This window comes from Hemitrygon akajei, chromosome 8 (assembly GCF_048418815.1).
Source record: "Hemitrygon akajei chromosome 8, sHemAka1.3, whole genome shotgun sequence".
In the NCBI taxonomy this organism is placed as follows: Eukaryota; Metazoa; Chordata; class Chondrichthyes; order Myliobatiformes; family Dasyatidae; genus Hemitrygon; species Hemitrygon akajei.
The window spans coordinates 163,884,293-163,899,813 of record NC_133131.1 but is presented as its reverse complement, the minus strand read 5'-3'; the positions used below and the strand labels follow the sequence as shown (position 1 = coordinate 163,899,813).

The 15,521-nt window shown below is 42.6% G+C and overlaps 1 protein-coding gene across 1 annotated transcript in view; it reads right to left on the bottom strand.

Annotated features, from left to right (window-relative positions):
- The window catches only part of LOC140732391 (nuclease EXOG, mitochondrial-like), a 75,216-nt gene that overhangs the window by 41,023 nt on the left and 18,672 nt on the right, over positions 1-15,521 (bottom strand). The window contains exon 5 of the mRNA XM_073054974.1: positions 306-420. Coding sequence (XP_072911075.1) covers positions 306-420 — 115 coding nt within the window. The remainder of the gene's footprint in view (positions 1-305; positions 421-15,521) is intronic.

Here is a 15,521-nt window from a genome sequence, read left to right as displayed (position 1 = left end):
AATTTACATCGCTTTAAAAAAGTCTCTCCTTTTAAAAGTACCGTGAGGTTTTGAACTGTCGGCATATCGCTTTAGAGAACTGAGTTCTTTTCAATACCGCTTTAAAGACTGTTTGGGACTGCAACGCTATTAAGGACTGTTTGAGCAGCTGAGCTCGGATCATTGTTTGGGTTTGTTTACTTTTGAAGGGGGTTTGTTATCAGTGTTTAATAAACGTGTTATTTGTTATAAAAACCCTTCGTCTAACTCATCTATAATTATTGTTGCCTGAATACGTAACAAGAGATTCTCTTGACTTATCTCACCTGATAGGTAACGGTTTTCTTTCCATCAGCTCCTGTTGTTGGTAGAGTCAGAGGGCCTGAAATGACCCAAATGTTTTTGTACCGCTGGGTCAGCTCTCGGCAGTATATCTCCAACCTGCCAAGAACAATGTGAAAGCCTTGCATTAATTAACAGCTTCACTGGTTTTCTTTACTAAGCCATTGCTGGCCATGCCATTGGCTGGCTAGATTCTCAGCTCTAACTACTGCGACTTGTCAAAGTCCACAAGCCGCTCCGCCTCCTTTCTGTATGAAAACTCATCATTGCTGCTGATGAGACCATCCACTGTTGTATCATTTGCAAACTTAATGATGTGGCTTAGAGCTGAATATAGCAGTAGAGCCATGCGTCAGCCGTGGACTGAGGATGCAGCTCTGAAGAGCGCTGCTGTTCAGCGTGAAGGAGCTAGACATGTTGCCTCCAAAATGGACGTCTGAGATCTCTCTGTCAAGAAGTCCGAGATCCAGTTACAGAGGAGGGTATTGAGACCCAATCAGGACAGATTATGCATGAGCTTGAAAGTGAAAGTTCAAAGTTCTCAACATACCATGCAAGGTCATTTATTCATCATTTCTCAAAATACCCAGGCTGTAGGATCAGAGCTGAGGGAGTACCCATGCTTAACAAATAGCTAACCAAAATATCCATGTGTCCAGTCTATGCTGGATAACCAAACTTCTAGCATGCGGAAATCATGCAAATGATGATTTATTATCAGTCACCAGATGTAGCTGAGCACTAACAGTTTATTGATATTGCTTCCACATGGTATTAAGGATTCAGATTTATTTATCACATGTACCTTGAAACATACAGTGAAGTGCATTGTCTGTGTTAACAACCAACACACTCAAGGATGCGCTGGGACAGCCCACAAAAATGTCACTACACATTCCAGCTCCAACACAGAATTGCCACAATGTTCAGCAGAACAACACAAGCCCCTTCCCCTTCCCATACATCCACCCACGTGTGGTGAGAGGCCTCTAACCCCAAAATAGGCATTATGTTATATAAATGCAAATTGTCCTACTTCTGCAGATGGTTTTTTCTCTCTTTCCGATGTTCTCATATTTCCATTAGTCTTCAATGGAATAATTTCACAGGGGCAAGCAGGCAACTCAGCTAAGTGCCCATCCCACATGTGAGACCCATTCTTCAGAATCAGAATTACTCTCACTGATGTGCATCATGAAATTTGTTGCTTTGTGGCAGCAATACAGTACAAGACAAAAATTACTACAAGATGCAATACAAAATAAATAGTGCAATTCAATATTCCTGCACTTGACTTTGCTAAATAATGAGTGCTTAAGGAGAGATTAGCTTTATTTGCCATATACACAAAAACAATCAAATGCATCACTTTGCATCAACGACTAACACATTCCAAGGGTCATGCTGGGGCAGCCTGCAGCGTCACCATACTCCAGCACCAAAGTAGCATGCCCACAATTCACTAACCCTAACCGTACATGGGAGCACCAGGAAGTCCACACAGTCAGACAGAACATACAATCTCCTTACAGACAGCAGCAGAAATTGAACCTTGATCCATGCTGGCTGGCACTGTAAAGCGATTGTGCTGAACGCTAAGCTACTGTGTTACAATAGTAGCAAGACGTGAATGCTGAAAATATGAAATGCTGTAAATGCTCCAGCTCACATAGCAACAATGCAAGGGGTAAATTGAACTACCCAGATCCCACTGAAAAATGCTGGCAGTGTACTACCTATTTAATTTGAGGCGTGTCACGTTTAAACCCCTCCTAGCTGCACTGGGCCATCACACCCTCCTGCCTTACCCCTCCCTCACCTCTTTGGCTCCCTCCCTTTGGCACTCTCAATCCCGATGAAGGGGCTCGGCCGGAAATAACAATTATCCCTATGCTTCCACGTATACAGCCGAGTTTCCATAGCATCACGCTTTTGGCTCCAGGCCCCAGCATCTGCAGTCTCTCGTGGCTCAGGCCCTGAACTTCCACACCTGCCCTATCAAACCTATCAGTTTACTGAATAGCAAGGTTCCTCAGATGCAGTGCTTTCTAAAGCAGAGTTGCGAGAGGCCTGCACACAGGATACACAAATGCTGGAAATCTTGAGCAATGCACACAAAATGCTGGAGGAATTCAGCAGGTCAGGTAGTGTCTATAGAGGTAAATAAACGATCCATAACACATAAAAGCATAATTAAACCAGTCAGCCCATTGAGTCTGCTCCATCATGGCAGATTTATGATTCCTCTCAACCTCATACTCTTGCCTTCTCCCTATAACCTATGATGCACTGACCAATCAAGACCCTATCAATCCTCACTTTAAATATACACAATGACTTGGCCTCCACAGCCATCTGTGCCAATGAATTCCACAGATTCACCACTGAAGAAATTCCTCAACTCTGTTCTAAAGGGACATCCTTGAAATCTGAGGCTGGTCCTGGACTGCCTAACTACAGGAAACATCCTCTCCACATAATTGACAGGTTTCAATGACATTTCTCTCCCCACCCCCCCAATTCTTCTAAACCCCAGTGTGTACAGTCCCAGAGCCATCAAACACCTTTTCATTTATTGGATTATATGGGTGCTTCTGCTTGCTGTAAATCCCCAGCACTGAGACTGAGGAATTGCTTTTACTGTCTTGCATCAGGTCATTTCCCAATGACACATCAGTGTTGTAGCACAGGAAGCCACTTGAGAATATGCAAGTTCCACAGAGTAATCAGCTGAGAATGGGGTCACCGAAGCTGTGACACAGCAGCTCTAATCACTGCACCACCCACAGATCTACACTCAGTAGCCACTTTATTAGGTACACCTGCACACTTGCTCATTAATGCATGTATCTAAATAGCCAATTATCTGCAGAACCTCAATGCATAAAAGCATTCAGACATGTTCAAGAGGTTCAGACCAAACATCATAATAGGAAAGAATTGTGATCTAAGTGACATTGATCATAAAATGATTGTTGGTGCCAGATGGGGTGGTTTGAGTATCTCAGAAACTGCTGACCTCCTCAGATTTTCATGCACAACAGTCTTCAGAGTTTACAGAGAATAGTGCAAAAACCATTAAAATATCCAGTGAATGGCAATTTTGTGGGCAAAAACGCCTTGCTAATGAGAGAGATCAGTGGAGAATGGCCAGGCTGGTTCAAGCTGACAGGAAAGTGACAGTAACTCAAATAATGACACGTTACAACAGTGATGTGCAGAAGAGCATCTCTGAATACAACACGTTGAACCATGGAGTGGATGGGCTACAGCAGCAGAATACCACACCAGGTTCCTCTCCTGTACCTAATAAAGTGCTTTTACAAGGGCTAATAAAGACAGAATGGAGATGGTTGTCTTTCTATCATGTGCTTCAAATCAAATTAAAATTAACCCATGCAGGAAATGATATAAAAACCCTCGCTATATATGGGTACCCAAGACGTTTGTACAATACAGTATTTGTGGAAGAATCTAAAATTGTGAATAAGCATTCATTCATTCTGGTTATAGGGATTGCAAGCTACTAATCAATATTTTAGTTATTAATTTCTAATTAGCCTACCAAGAGTGGTAGTGGGATTGCTAGTGGATACACTAGGGACATGTAAAAACTCTTAGATAGGCATATGGAAGACAGAAAAATGGAGGGCTATGTAGGAAGGAAGGGGTAGATCGATCAAGGAATAGATTAAAAATAGGTTAGAGGGCTGGAATAGGTTAAAACTGGTTGCATCAGTGTCTGGTATGAAGGGGCCACTGCATACGATAGGAAATAACTGCAGAGGGTTTCAAACTCAGCCATCTCCATCATGAGCACTGGCCTCCCCAATATCAAGGACATCTTCAAAAGGTGATGTCTCAAAAAAGCAGCATTCATCAATAAGGACCCTCAGCACCCAGGATATCCCCTCTTCTGCCATCAAGGAGATGGTACAGAAGCCTGAAGACACGCAATCAGCATTCTAGGAGCAGTTTCTTTCTCTCCACCATCAGATTGAATCCATGTTGACCACCTCAATTTCTCTTTTGCTTTTTGCATGACTTCTCTTTGCTAACAGTGAGGTGGCTCGGGAGCCCAAAGACACACACTCAATGTTTTAGGAACAGCTTCTACCGCTCCACCATCAGATTTCTGAATGGACAGTGAACTCTACCTCACTATTTTTGCTCACTTTTTGCACTATTTATTTAATATATTTCTTATTGTAATTTATACAGTAACGTGCAAAGGTTTGGGCACCCCGGTCAAAATTTCTGTTACTGTGAATAGTTAAGTGAGTAGAAGATAAGCTTATCTCCAAAAGTCATATAGTTAAAGATAAAACATTCTTTTCTGCATTTTAAGCAAGATTAGTGTATTATTTTTGTTTTGTACAATTTTAGAGTGGAAAAAAAGGAAAGGAGCACCATGCAAAAGTTTGGGCACCCCAAGAGATTTGAGCTCTTAGAGAACTTTTACCAAGGTCTTAGACCTTAATTAGCTTGTTAGGGCTATGGCTTGTTCACAGTCATCATTAGGAAAGGCCCGGTGATGCAAATTTCAAAGCTTTATAAATACCGACTCCTCAAACCTTGTCCCAACAATCAGCAGCCATGGGCTCCTCTAAGCAGCTGCTTAGCACTCTGAAAATTAAAATAAATGATGCCCACAAAGCAGGAGAAGGCTATAGGAAGATAGAAAAACATTTTCAGGTAGCCATTTCCTCAGTTTGTAATGTAATTAAGAAATGGCCGTTATCAGGAATGGTGGAGGTCAAGTTGAGGTCTGGAAGAACACAAAAACTTTCCAAGAGAACTGCTTGTAGGATTGCTAGAAAGGCAAATCAATACCCCTGTTTGATTGCAAAAGACCTTCAGGAAGATTTAGCAGACCCTGGAGTGGTGGTGCACTGTTCTACTGTGCAGTGACACCTGCACAAATATGACCTTCATGGAAGAGTCATCAGAAGAAAATCTTTCCTGCATCCTCACCACAAAATTCAGCGTCAGAAGTTTGCAAAGGAACATCTAAACAAGCCTGATGCATTTTAGAAACAAGTCATGTGGACTGATGAAGTTAAAATAGAACTTTTTGGCCGCAATGAGCAAAGGTATGTTTGGAGAAATAAGGGTGCAGAATTTCATGTAAGAAACACCTCTCCAACTGTTAAGCACGGGGGTGGATCGATCATGCTTTGGGCTTGTGTTGCAGCCAGTGGCACAGGGAACATTTCACTGGTAAGAGGAAAGAATGAATTCAATTAAATACCAGTAAATTCTGGAAGCAAACATCACACCATCTGTATAAAAAAAAAAGCTGAAGATGAAAAGAGAATGGCTTCTACAACAGGATAATGATCCTAAGCACACCTCAACATCCACAATGGACTACCTCAAAAGGCACAAGCTGAAGGTTTTGCCATGGCCCTCACAGTCCCCGACCTAAACATCATCGAAAATCTGTGGATAGACCTCAAAAGAGCAGTGCATGCAAGACGGCCCAAGAATCTCACAGAACTAGAAGCCTTTTGCAAGGAAGAATGGGCGAAAATCCCCCAAACAAGAATTGAAAGACTCTTAGCTGGCTACAGAAAGTGTTGAGAAGCTGTGATACTTGCCAAAGGGGGTGTTACTAAGTACTGACCATGCAGGGTACCCAAACTTTTGCTTCAGGCCCTTTTCCTTTTTTGTTATTTTGAAACTATAAAAGATGGAAATAAAAAAATAATATTGCTTAAAATATTAAAGAAAGGTGTCATCTTTAACTTTATGCCTTTTGGAAATCAGGTCATCTTTTACTCGCTTAGCTATTCATAGTAACAGAAATTTTGACCGGGGTGCCCAAACTTTTGCATGTATTTTATTATTTTAAAATATTTTTAAATATTTATTTTTAAATTAACCTGCTGCTGAAAAAACAAATTTCACAACATGTCAGTAATATTAAAACTGATTCTGATAAGGTTGGCACAACACTGAGGACCAACTAGCCTATACTGAGCTGTAATGTTCTATGATACTGTTAAATAAAGGAATGAATGGGTTCTCTTTAGTTATAAGAGCATAATTTAAAAAAACAAATCCAGACATGATCTTGGGATTTTCCAAGCCAATGTGATTCATGACTCGGTGCCATCACAGCTCAATCTTATTTTTCCTGTCCTGATAACAAAAAATGGCCCCATTCCTTCATTTAGTAGTGTGATGTGCTAATTAATAGCTTGCAGTCCCTATAACCAGTAAGACTGAATGAACTCAGTTATACTTGTGTTAACTAACCACTGCCCCTGTAAAAGTTGGGACAACGCACCTGACTCAAGCTGAGAGAGTTTCATTTCTTATTAACCATTCTCTTGGCTTCCATGAAAGTGTGACAGCCTTGGGGTGTCAGCATCAGACTTGCCTGAGATGCCCTGTCCGGTCAAAAGGGCTGCTGACAGTCAAGGCCTGGGCCAAATAGGGCTACAGTGCTGAAAAGCGGGTCCCCATCAGTCAGGCTGCAACTGTTATGAGTTCACGCATATGAAAAATACAGAATGGAGGATGATGTCTTTCAGGTTACATTTAATAGTCATCTCCTTGCAATGGCTTTTCCTGAATCAGAAAGAGACCCTCTGTAGTTGTAGCAATCTGATTTGTCATCCTTATAGGATACTTCAGAAGATTCCTGGCACATCCTCCACCTTTCAGATGTGAGAGACAAGGCTACTGAATGGATACAATTCCGAAGTGGCTTGACATGGTAGATGTAGCGTTAATGCTCCTCAATGTCTGAGGACTGAGGGTACCAGTGGAGGGATGCTATTCCAGCTGGATGTCCGTGACCAGTGGTATTCCTGGGGCCTCTGTTGTTTGTGATTTATACACTCAGTGGCCACTTTATTAGATACACCTGCTCATTAATGCAAACATCTATCAGCCAATCATGTGGCAGCATCTCAATGCATAAAAGCATTCGGTTCGGTTCAACTGGATTATGTGATTGTGGTAGTCCAGAGAAAGTTCAGTATGTTTTGCTGAGTTGTAGTCGATACAAAATTGAAAGAAAAATATTGTTCAAGAGGCCGTCTAACTTAAATGTATTTTGTTTTTCTATTAAATATTTGTTTGGCCACCAAGAGAACCACCATCTGACTGACAAGTTTATTATTCTGTTTCTACGTGCGACCAGTTTATATTTGAGAATTTGAGTTTCTTGAAATTTTGTAATTAATTGCACATCCTGCAGAGGGCAGTAATGTGCCTAGATGCGTCTAAACTGCCGGAAGTAGAAGAAGAAGAGGAGGAGGAGGTTCGGTTGCTGTTCAGACCATACATCAGAATGAGGAAGAAATGTGATCTAAGTGACTTTGACTGTAGAATGATAGTTGGTGCCAGACAGGGTGGTTTGAGTATATCTGAAACTACTGATCTCCTGGGATTTTCACAACACTCTCTAGAATTTATAGAGCATGGTGCGGTAAGCAAAAAATATCCATGAGCAGCAGTTCTGTGGGCAAAAACACCCTGATAATGAAACAGGAGCAGTAGACTACAGTGGATCCCATTCCTTTACCTAATTAAATGGCCACTGTTTTAATAACTTGGATGAAAATATAGATGGGTGTGTTAGCATGTCAGTAAGAATGTTTGCAGTGGAATTGTGAAGAGTTGAGAGGGTTGTCGCAGGATACAGTAAAATACAGAATATAGGCAGAGAAATGATAAGATGAAATTACACTGAGCAAGTGCAAAGGGCAAGGGGAAAAGTCTACAGTTAATGGCAGGAGCCTAAAAGGACAGGGGTTCCCTTACTTTTTTAACCATGGACCAATACCATTAAGCAAGAGTTCCGTGGACCCCAGACTGAGACCCCTGGTATAGAGTGATCTTAGGGTCCAAGTCCACAGCTCCCCAAAAGCAGCCACGTAGGTACATAGGGTAGTAAAGAATGCCTGCCTTCATTGGTCAGGGCTTTAAATACAAGAGTAAGGAAGACACGTTGCACCAGGATAAAATTTTGGTTAGATCACAGTTGGGAGTATTGTGTGAAATTCTGGTCACCCCATTACAGGAAGGACTTTAGAAAGGGTGTAAAGGATAATTATCAGGATTCTGCCTCGATTAGAGAGTATGAGCTATAAGGAGAGGTTGGACAAACTTGGGTTACTTCCTCTGGAGCAGCAGAAGCCAAAGGGAGACCTGATGGCAGTATATGCAACTATAAGAGACATACTCAGGGTAGACAAAATTTCTCTCCTTGGGGGAAATGTCACATGATCCTGAAGATTTGCATTTAATGTGAGAGGAACACTTAAATGAGATGTGCGGGCAGGTTTTCTTTACACAGAAGCCAGTGGGTGCCTGGATATGATAATGGCATTTGATAGGCACATCAATATGCAGAGAACAGAGGGATATGGTGCACGTAAAGGCAGGAGTGCTTAGTATAATTCAACATTGTGTTTGGTGCAGACAATGTGGGCTGAAGGACCTATTCCTTTTCAGTTTTGCTCCATGTTCTATATGTATCCAGAATCTAAGTTACAGTCTTCAAATAAGGGGCTGATCATAATAAGGGAGAGACATGAAGAAGCTTCACCTTATTCTGCTATATTGTAACTTGAGGTTCCTTAGAGACTTTGCTCTGTGAATCCCGTGTGGTAGCTGGTGTACAGCAGCTACCCCGGGTTAAAAGAGAGGCGACTACCACTCCATAAGTGTTGGTTAATGGGATTAGTACGAATAGCTAGGCATGGACCTGGAGGATCGATGGACATGCTTCGGTGCTGTATGACCGTATTTCTCTTTGAGCCCAGCACACAAGCAGAGCTGGAGCCAGAAACATGCAGTGCTGTGTGGATGAAGGAAGGGGCCCAGTAACAGGGCTCAGGAGCTGGGGGCCGGATGTGAAGTAAGGAGGGAAGCAATGGGCAAGGAGTATGTACCCTAGCCCATAGATGCCAGTGAATTTGCACTTGCCAAGTGGCACCTGTGATTGCAACCTTGATCTATGAAGGCTGCAATGCCTACCTCATTTTAAAAGATCAGCACCTTCCACGGCTCAACATGAAGATAGGGATCTGGAATGTCTGGACCTTCATAGACAATCCTGTTGGGACAGATCCGAATACCACTCTGCTATGACAGTCTGATCAGTTGGAAGCTTTGACATTGATACTGTCACACTGAATGAGGAATGCTGAGCAGCAGATTGCCAGTTTAAGGAGCAAGCTTATGCAAAATCAATCCCGAATGATTGACTCCCCCAGCGGAATTAGCAAATGGTTCACGACCCTTTAGCTTACTAACACGGAACCAGTTTGCCATCATGATCAATGCAAGTTTCAGATGAAGCAAAGGATGGCTACATTAAAGAAATTTAGAACATAGAACATAGAATAGTACAGCACATTACAGGCTCTTTGGCCCACAATGTTGTGCCGACCTTCAAACCCTGCCTCCCATATAACCCCCCCACCTTAAATTCCTCCATATACCTTTATAAGGATGTTGGCAGGACTTTAGGACTTAAATTATAGCAAAAGACTAAACAGGTTAGAACTTAATTCCCTGGAGTTCAAGAGAACGGTGGCGGGGGGGGGGGATCTTCAAAATTAGGAGGGTTACAGTTAGGATGAATACACACCAGCTTTTACCACTCAGACTGGGTGAGAAGAGAACTAGAGGTCATAGGTTTATGGTGAAAGATGAAATATTTAAGGGCAATCTGAGGAGAAACTTCTTCACACAGAAGGTGGGGCAGGTGTGAAACACAAGCAGCAGCTATAGTGGTAGACGTGGGTTCAATTATAACATTTAAGATGAGCTTGGATAGGTACATGGATGAAATGGACCAGGTGCAGGTAGATGTGATGATCAACATAGAACATAGAATATTACAGCACAGTACAGGCCATTTGGCCCACAATGTTGTGCCGACCCTTAAACTCTGCGTCCCATATAACCCCCCCCCCACCTTAAATTCCTCTATATGCCTGTCTAGTAGTCTCTTAAACTTCACTAGTCTATCTGCCTCCACCACTGACTCAGGCTGTGCATTCTACACACCAACCACTCTCTGAGTAAAAAACCTTCCTCTAATATCCCCCTTGAACTTCCCTCCCCTTACCTTAAAGCCATGTCCTTTTGTACTGAGCAGTGGTGCCCTGGGGAAGAGGCGCTGGCTCTCCACTCTCTATTCCTCTTAATATCTTGTACACCTCTATCATGTCTCCTCTCATTCTCCTTCTCTCCAAAGAGTAAAGCCCTAGCTCCCTTAATCTCTGATCATGATCCATGCTCTCTAAACCAGGCAGCATCCTGGTAAATCTCCTCTGTACCCTTCCCAATGCTTCCACATCCTTCCTATAGTGATGCAACCAGAACTGGACACAGTACTCCAAGTGTGACCTAACCAGTTTTATAGAGCTGCATCACTACTCGGGATTCTTAAACACTATCCCTCGACTTATGAAGGCTAACACCCCATAAGCTTTCTTAACTACCCTATCTACCTGTGAGGTAACTTTCAAAGATCTGTGGACATGTACCCCCAGATCCCTCTGCTCCAACACACTACCAAGTATCCTACCATTTACTTTGTACTCTGCCTTGGAATTTGTCTTTCCAAAGTGTACCACCTCACACTTCTCTGGGTTGAACTTCATTTGTCACTTTTCAGCCCAGTTCTGCATCCTATCAATGTCTCTCTGCAATCTTCGACAATCCACTACACTATCTACAACACCACCAACCTTTGTGTCATCTGCAAACTTGCCAACCCACCTTTCTACCCCAACATCCAGGTCGCTAATAAAAATCACGAAAAGTAGAGGTCCCAGAACCGATCCTTGTGGGACACCACTAGTCACAACCCTCCAATCCAAATGTACTCCCTCCACCATGACCCTCTGCTTTCTGCAGGCAAGCCAATTCTGAATCCACCTGGTCAAACTTCCCTGGATCCCATGCCTTCTGACTTTCTGAATAAGCGTACCATATGGAACTTTATCAAATGCCTTACTAAAATCCATGTAGATCACATCCACTGCACCACCTTCATCTATATGCCTGGTCACCTCTTCAAAGAACTCTATCAGGCTTGTTAGACACAATCTGCCCTTCACAAAGCCATGCTGACTGTCCCTGATCAGAACATGATTCTCTAAATGTCCATAGATCCTATCTCTAAGAATCTTTTCCAACAGCTTTCCCACCACAGACGTAAGGCTCACTGGTTTATAATTACCTGGACTATCCCTACTACCTTTTTTGAACAAGGGGACAACATTCGCCTCCCTCCAAACCTCCGGTATCATTCCCATGGACAACAAGGACATAAAGATCCTAGCCAGAGAAGTAGTCATTGAGAACCACGCTCATTTCCACAGCCTCCAGACACATCTTCCCACCTTTATCTCTAATCGGTCCTACCTTCACTCCTGTCATCCTCTTGTTCTTCATATAACTGAAGAATGCCTTGGGGTTTTCCTTTAGCCTACTCGCCAAGGCCTTCTCATGCCCGTTCGTGCTCTCCTCAGCCCCTTCTTAAGCTCCTTTCTTGCTACCCTATATTCCTCAATTGACACATCTGATCCTTGCTTCCTAAACCTCATGTATGCTGCCTTCTTCTGACTAGATTTTCCATCTTGCTTGTCACCCATGGTTCCTTCACCCTACCATTCTTTATCTTCCTCACCGGGACAAATTTATCCCTAAACATCAACCACATGTCCATAGTATATTTCCCTGCAAAAACATCATCCCAATTCACACCCACAAGTTCTAGCCTTATAGCCTCATAAGTTGCCCTTCCCCAATTAAACTTTTTCCTGTCCTCTCTAATTCTATCCTTTTCCATGATAATGCTAAAGGTCAGGGAGCAGTGATCACTGTCCCCCAGATGCTCACCCACTGAGAGATCTGTGACCTGACCCAGTTCGTTACCTAATCCTAGATCTGGTATGGCATTCCCCCAGTCAGCTTGTCAACATACTGTGACAGGAATCCGTCCTGGACACACTAACAGACTCTGCCCCGTCTAAACCATTGGAACTAATCACGTGACAATCAATATTAGGGAAGTTAAAGTCACCCATGATAACAACCCTGTTATTTCTGCACCTTTCCAAAATCTGCCTCCCAATCTGCTCCTCGGTATCTCTGCTGCTACCAGGGGGCCTATAGAATACTCCCAATAGAGTAACTGCTCCCTTCCTGTTCCTGACGTCCACCCATACTGACTCAAAAGAGGATCCTGCTACATTACCCACCCTTTCTGTAGCTGTAATACCGGTAGTTACCTTGACCAGTAATGTCACGTCTCCCCTTTTCCCCCCTCTCTATCCCTTTTAAAGCACTGAAATCCAGGAATATTGAGAATCCATTCCTGCCCTGGTGCCAGCCAAGTCTCTGTAATGGCCACTACATCATAATTCCATGTATGTATCCAAGCTCTCAGTTCATCACCTTTGTTCCTGATGCTTCTTGCATTGAAGTACACGCACTTTAGCCCTTCTACCTTTACACCCTTTATTCTGCCTCTCTTTCTCAATCAAGATCTTCATTTTTCACTTTATGCAGTGTTTTTCTTAATTTTCTGGTCATATCTCAGAACTGTCTGTGATGCAGAGAGACCTGGACATCTTGTGGAATTTTTCATTTGTGACACCATATAGTCAAAAAAAAAATTTGGATTTTGGAGATTTCCGGATAAGGGGTACTCAACCTGTACTATGACTATAGCACAAGTGATTCCCTTCATGGTGCGCACTTCCCTTCATAGGGCTCTGACAGAAATATTTCAAATGTCATTAGAAACGGGGATGGTGTCGGAGGATTGGCGTATTGCTCATGTGGTTCCATTGTTTAAAAAGGGTGCTAAGAGTAAACCTAGCAATTATAGGCCTGTCAGTTTGACGTCAATGGTGGGTAAATTAATGGAAAGTATTCTTCGAGATGGTATATATAATTATCTGGATAGACAGGGTCTGATTAGGAATAGTCAGCATGGATTTGTGCGTGGAAGGTCATGTTTGACAAATCCTATTGAATTTTTTGAAGAGGTTACTAGGAAAGTTGATGAGGTAAAGCAGTGGATGTTAAAGCATATGGACTTCAGTAAGGCCTTTGACAAGGTTCCACATGGAAGGTTAGTTAGGAAGGTTCAATCGTTAGGTATTAATATTGAAGTAGTAAAATGGATTCAACAGTGGCTATATGGGAGATGCCAGAGAGTAGTGGTGGATAACTGTTTGTCAGGTTGGAGGCCGGTGACTAGTGGTGTGCCTCAGGGATCTGTATTGGATCCAATGTTGTTTCTCATATACATTAATGATCTGGATGATGGGGTGGTAAATTGGATTAGTAAGTATGCAGATGGTAGGTGCCTACTAAGGTAGGTGGCGTTGTGGATAACGAAGTAGGTTTTCAAAGCTTGCAGAGAGATTTAGGCCAGTTAGAAGAGTGGGCTGAACGATGGCAGATGGAGTTTAATGCTGATAAGTGTGAGGTGCTACATTTTGGTAGGAATAATCCAAATAGGACATACATGGTAAATGGTAGGGCATTGAAGAATGCAGTAGAACAGAGTGATCTAGGAATAATGGTGCATAGTTCCCTGAAGGTGGAATCTCATGTGGATAGGGTAGTGAAGAAAGCTTTTGGTATGCTGGCCTTTATAAATCAGAGCATTAAGCATAGGAGTTGGTATGTAATGTTAAAATTGTACAAGGCATTGGTAAGGCCGAATTTGGAGTATTGTGTACAGTTCTGGTCACCAAATTATAGGAAAGATATCAACAAAATAGAGGGAGTACAGAGAAGATTTACTAGAATGTTACCTGGGTTTCAGCACCTAAGTTACAGGGAAAGGTTGAACAAGTTAGGTCTTTATTCTTTGGAGCGTAGAAGGTTGAGGGGGGGCTTAATAGAGCATATATGTCAAACTCAAGGCCCGTGGGCCAAATCCGGCCCGCGGTGGATTTATCTTTGGCCCGCGAGATAATATCTAATTACTATTAAAGCTGGCCCCAGTAATCGAAACGCCTATGGCGTATGATATGGCTAATGCTGAGTTTATTCAGGTACCAGGTTTTCAGGGTTTTTAGTGTTTATTCGGCAGTCTTCTTCATAAGAAACGGAATTTGTAAAGTGAAACACTTTGTAGTTATAGTAGAGACTGAGACACATGAGAGCAGGCTGAAAAAACGGAGGCAACGAAAGCTGCGTTCGCACGCGTCCGACTGATCCGGCCCGCATGAAGCTGCATTTTGCTCAATCCGGCCCGTGACCTAAAATGAGTTTGACACCCCTGTGATAGAGGTATTTAAAATAATGAGGGGGATAGATCGAGTTGACATGGATAGGCTTTTTCCATCGAGAGAAGGGGAGATTCAAACAAGAGGACATGATTTGAGAATTGGGGGCAAAAGTTTAAGGGTAACACGAGGGGGAATTTCTTTACTCAGAGTGGTAGCTGTGTGGAATGAGCTTCCAGTAGAAGTGGTAGAGGCAGGTTCGGTATTGCCATTTAAAGTAAAATTGGATAAGTATATGGACAGGAAAGGAATGGAGGGTTATGGGCTGAGTGTGGGCCAGTGGGACTAGGTGAGTGTAAGCATCGGCACGGACTAGAAGGGCCGAGATGGCCTGTTTCCGTGCTGTAATTGTTATGTGGTTATATATGGTTCTATCAATTTGGAAACATTATCATTCCTTCAAATCATGGAACTCTCTACCTGATAGCACTGTGGCAGTACCTTCGCCCGAAAAAACTGCAATGGTTCGAGACAGAGGTTCACCACCTGCTTCTCAAAGGCATTTTGGGATATCCAATAAATGCCTTCCTGGTGATGTACATATCACACAAAAAAAAAACATGTCACTCTCATACTCAACATCAGCTTCCCAAAACAAACACTTCTTCTGCGTTCTGTTATGACAAGACAAAAAGAATGAAGGAGTTGGGATATTACGTTGAAGTTGTATAACACATTGGTGAGGCATAATTTGGAGTATTATGTGCAAGTTCTGGTCACCTACCTCCAGGAAAGGTATCAATAAGATTGAAAGAGAAAATTTACAAGGATGCTACTGGGACTTAAGGACCCGAGTTACAGGGAAAGTTTCAATAGATTAGATCTTTATTCTCTGAAGCGCAAAGGAATGAGAGGAGGCTTGATACGCATATACAAAATCTTGAGGCATATAGATAGGATAAAAGGAAGCAGGCTTTT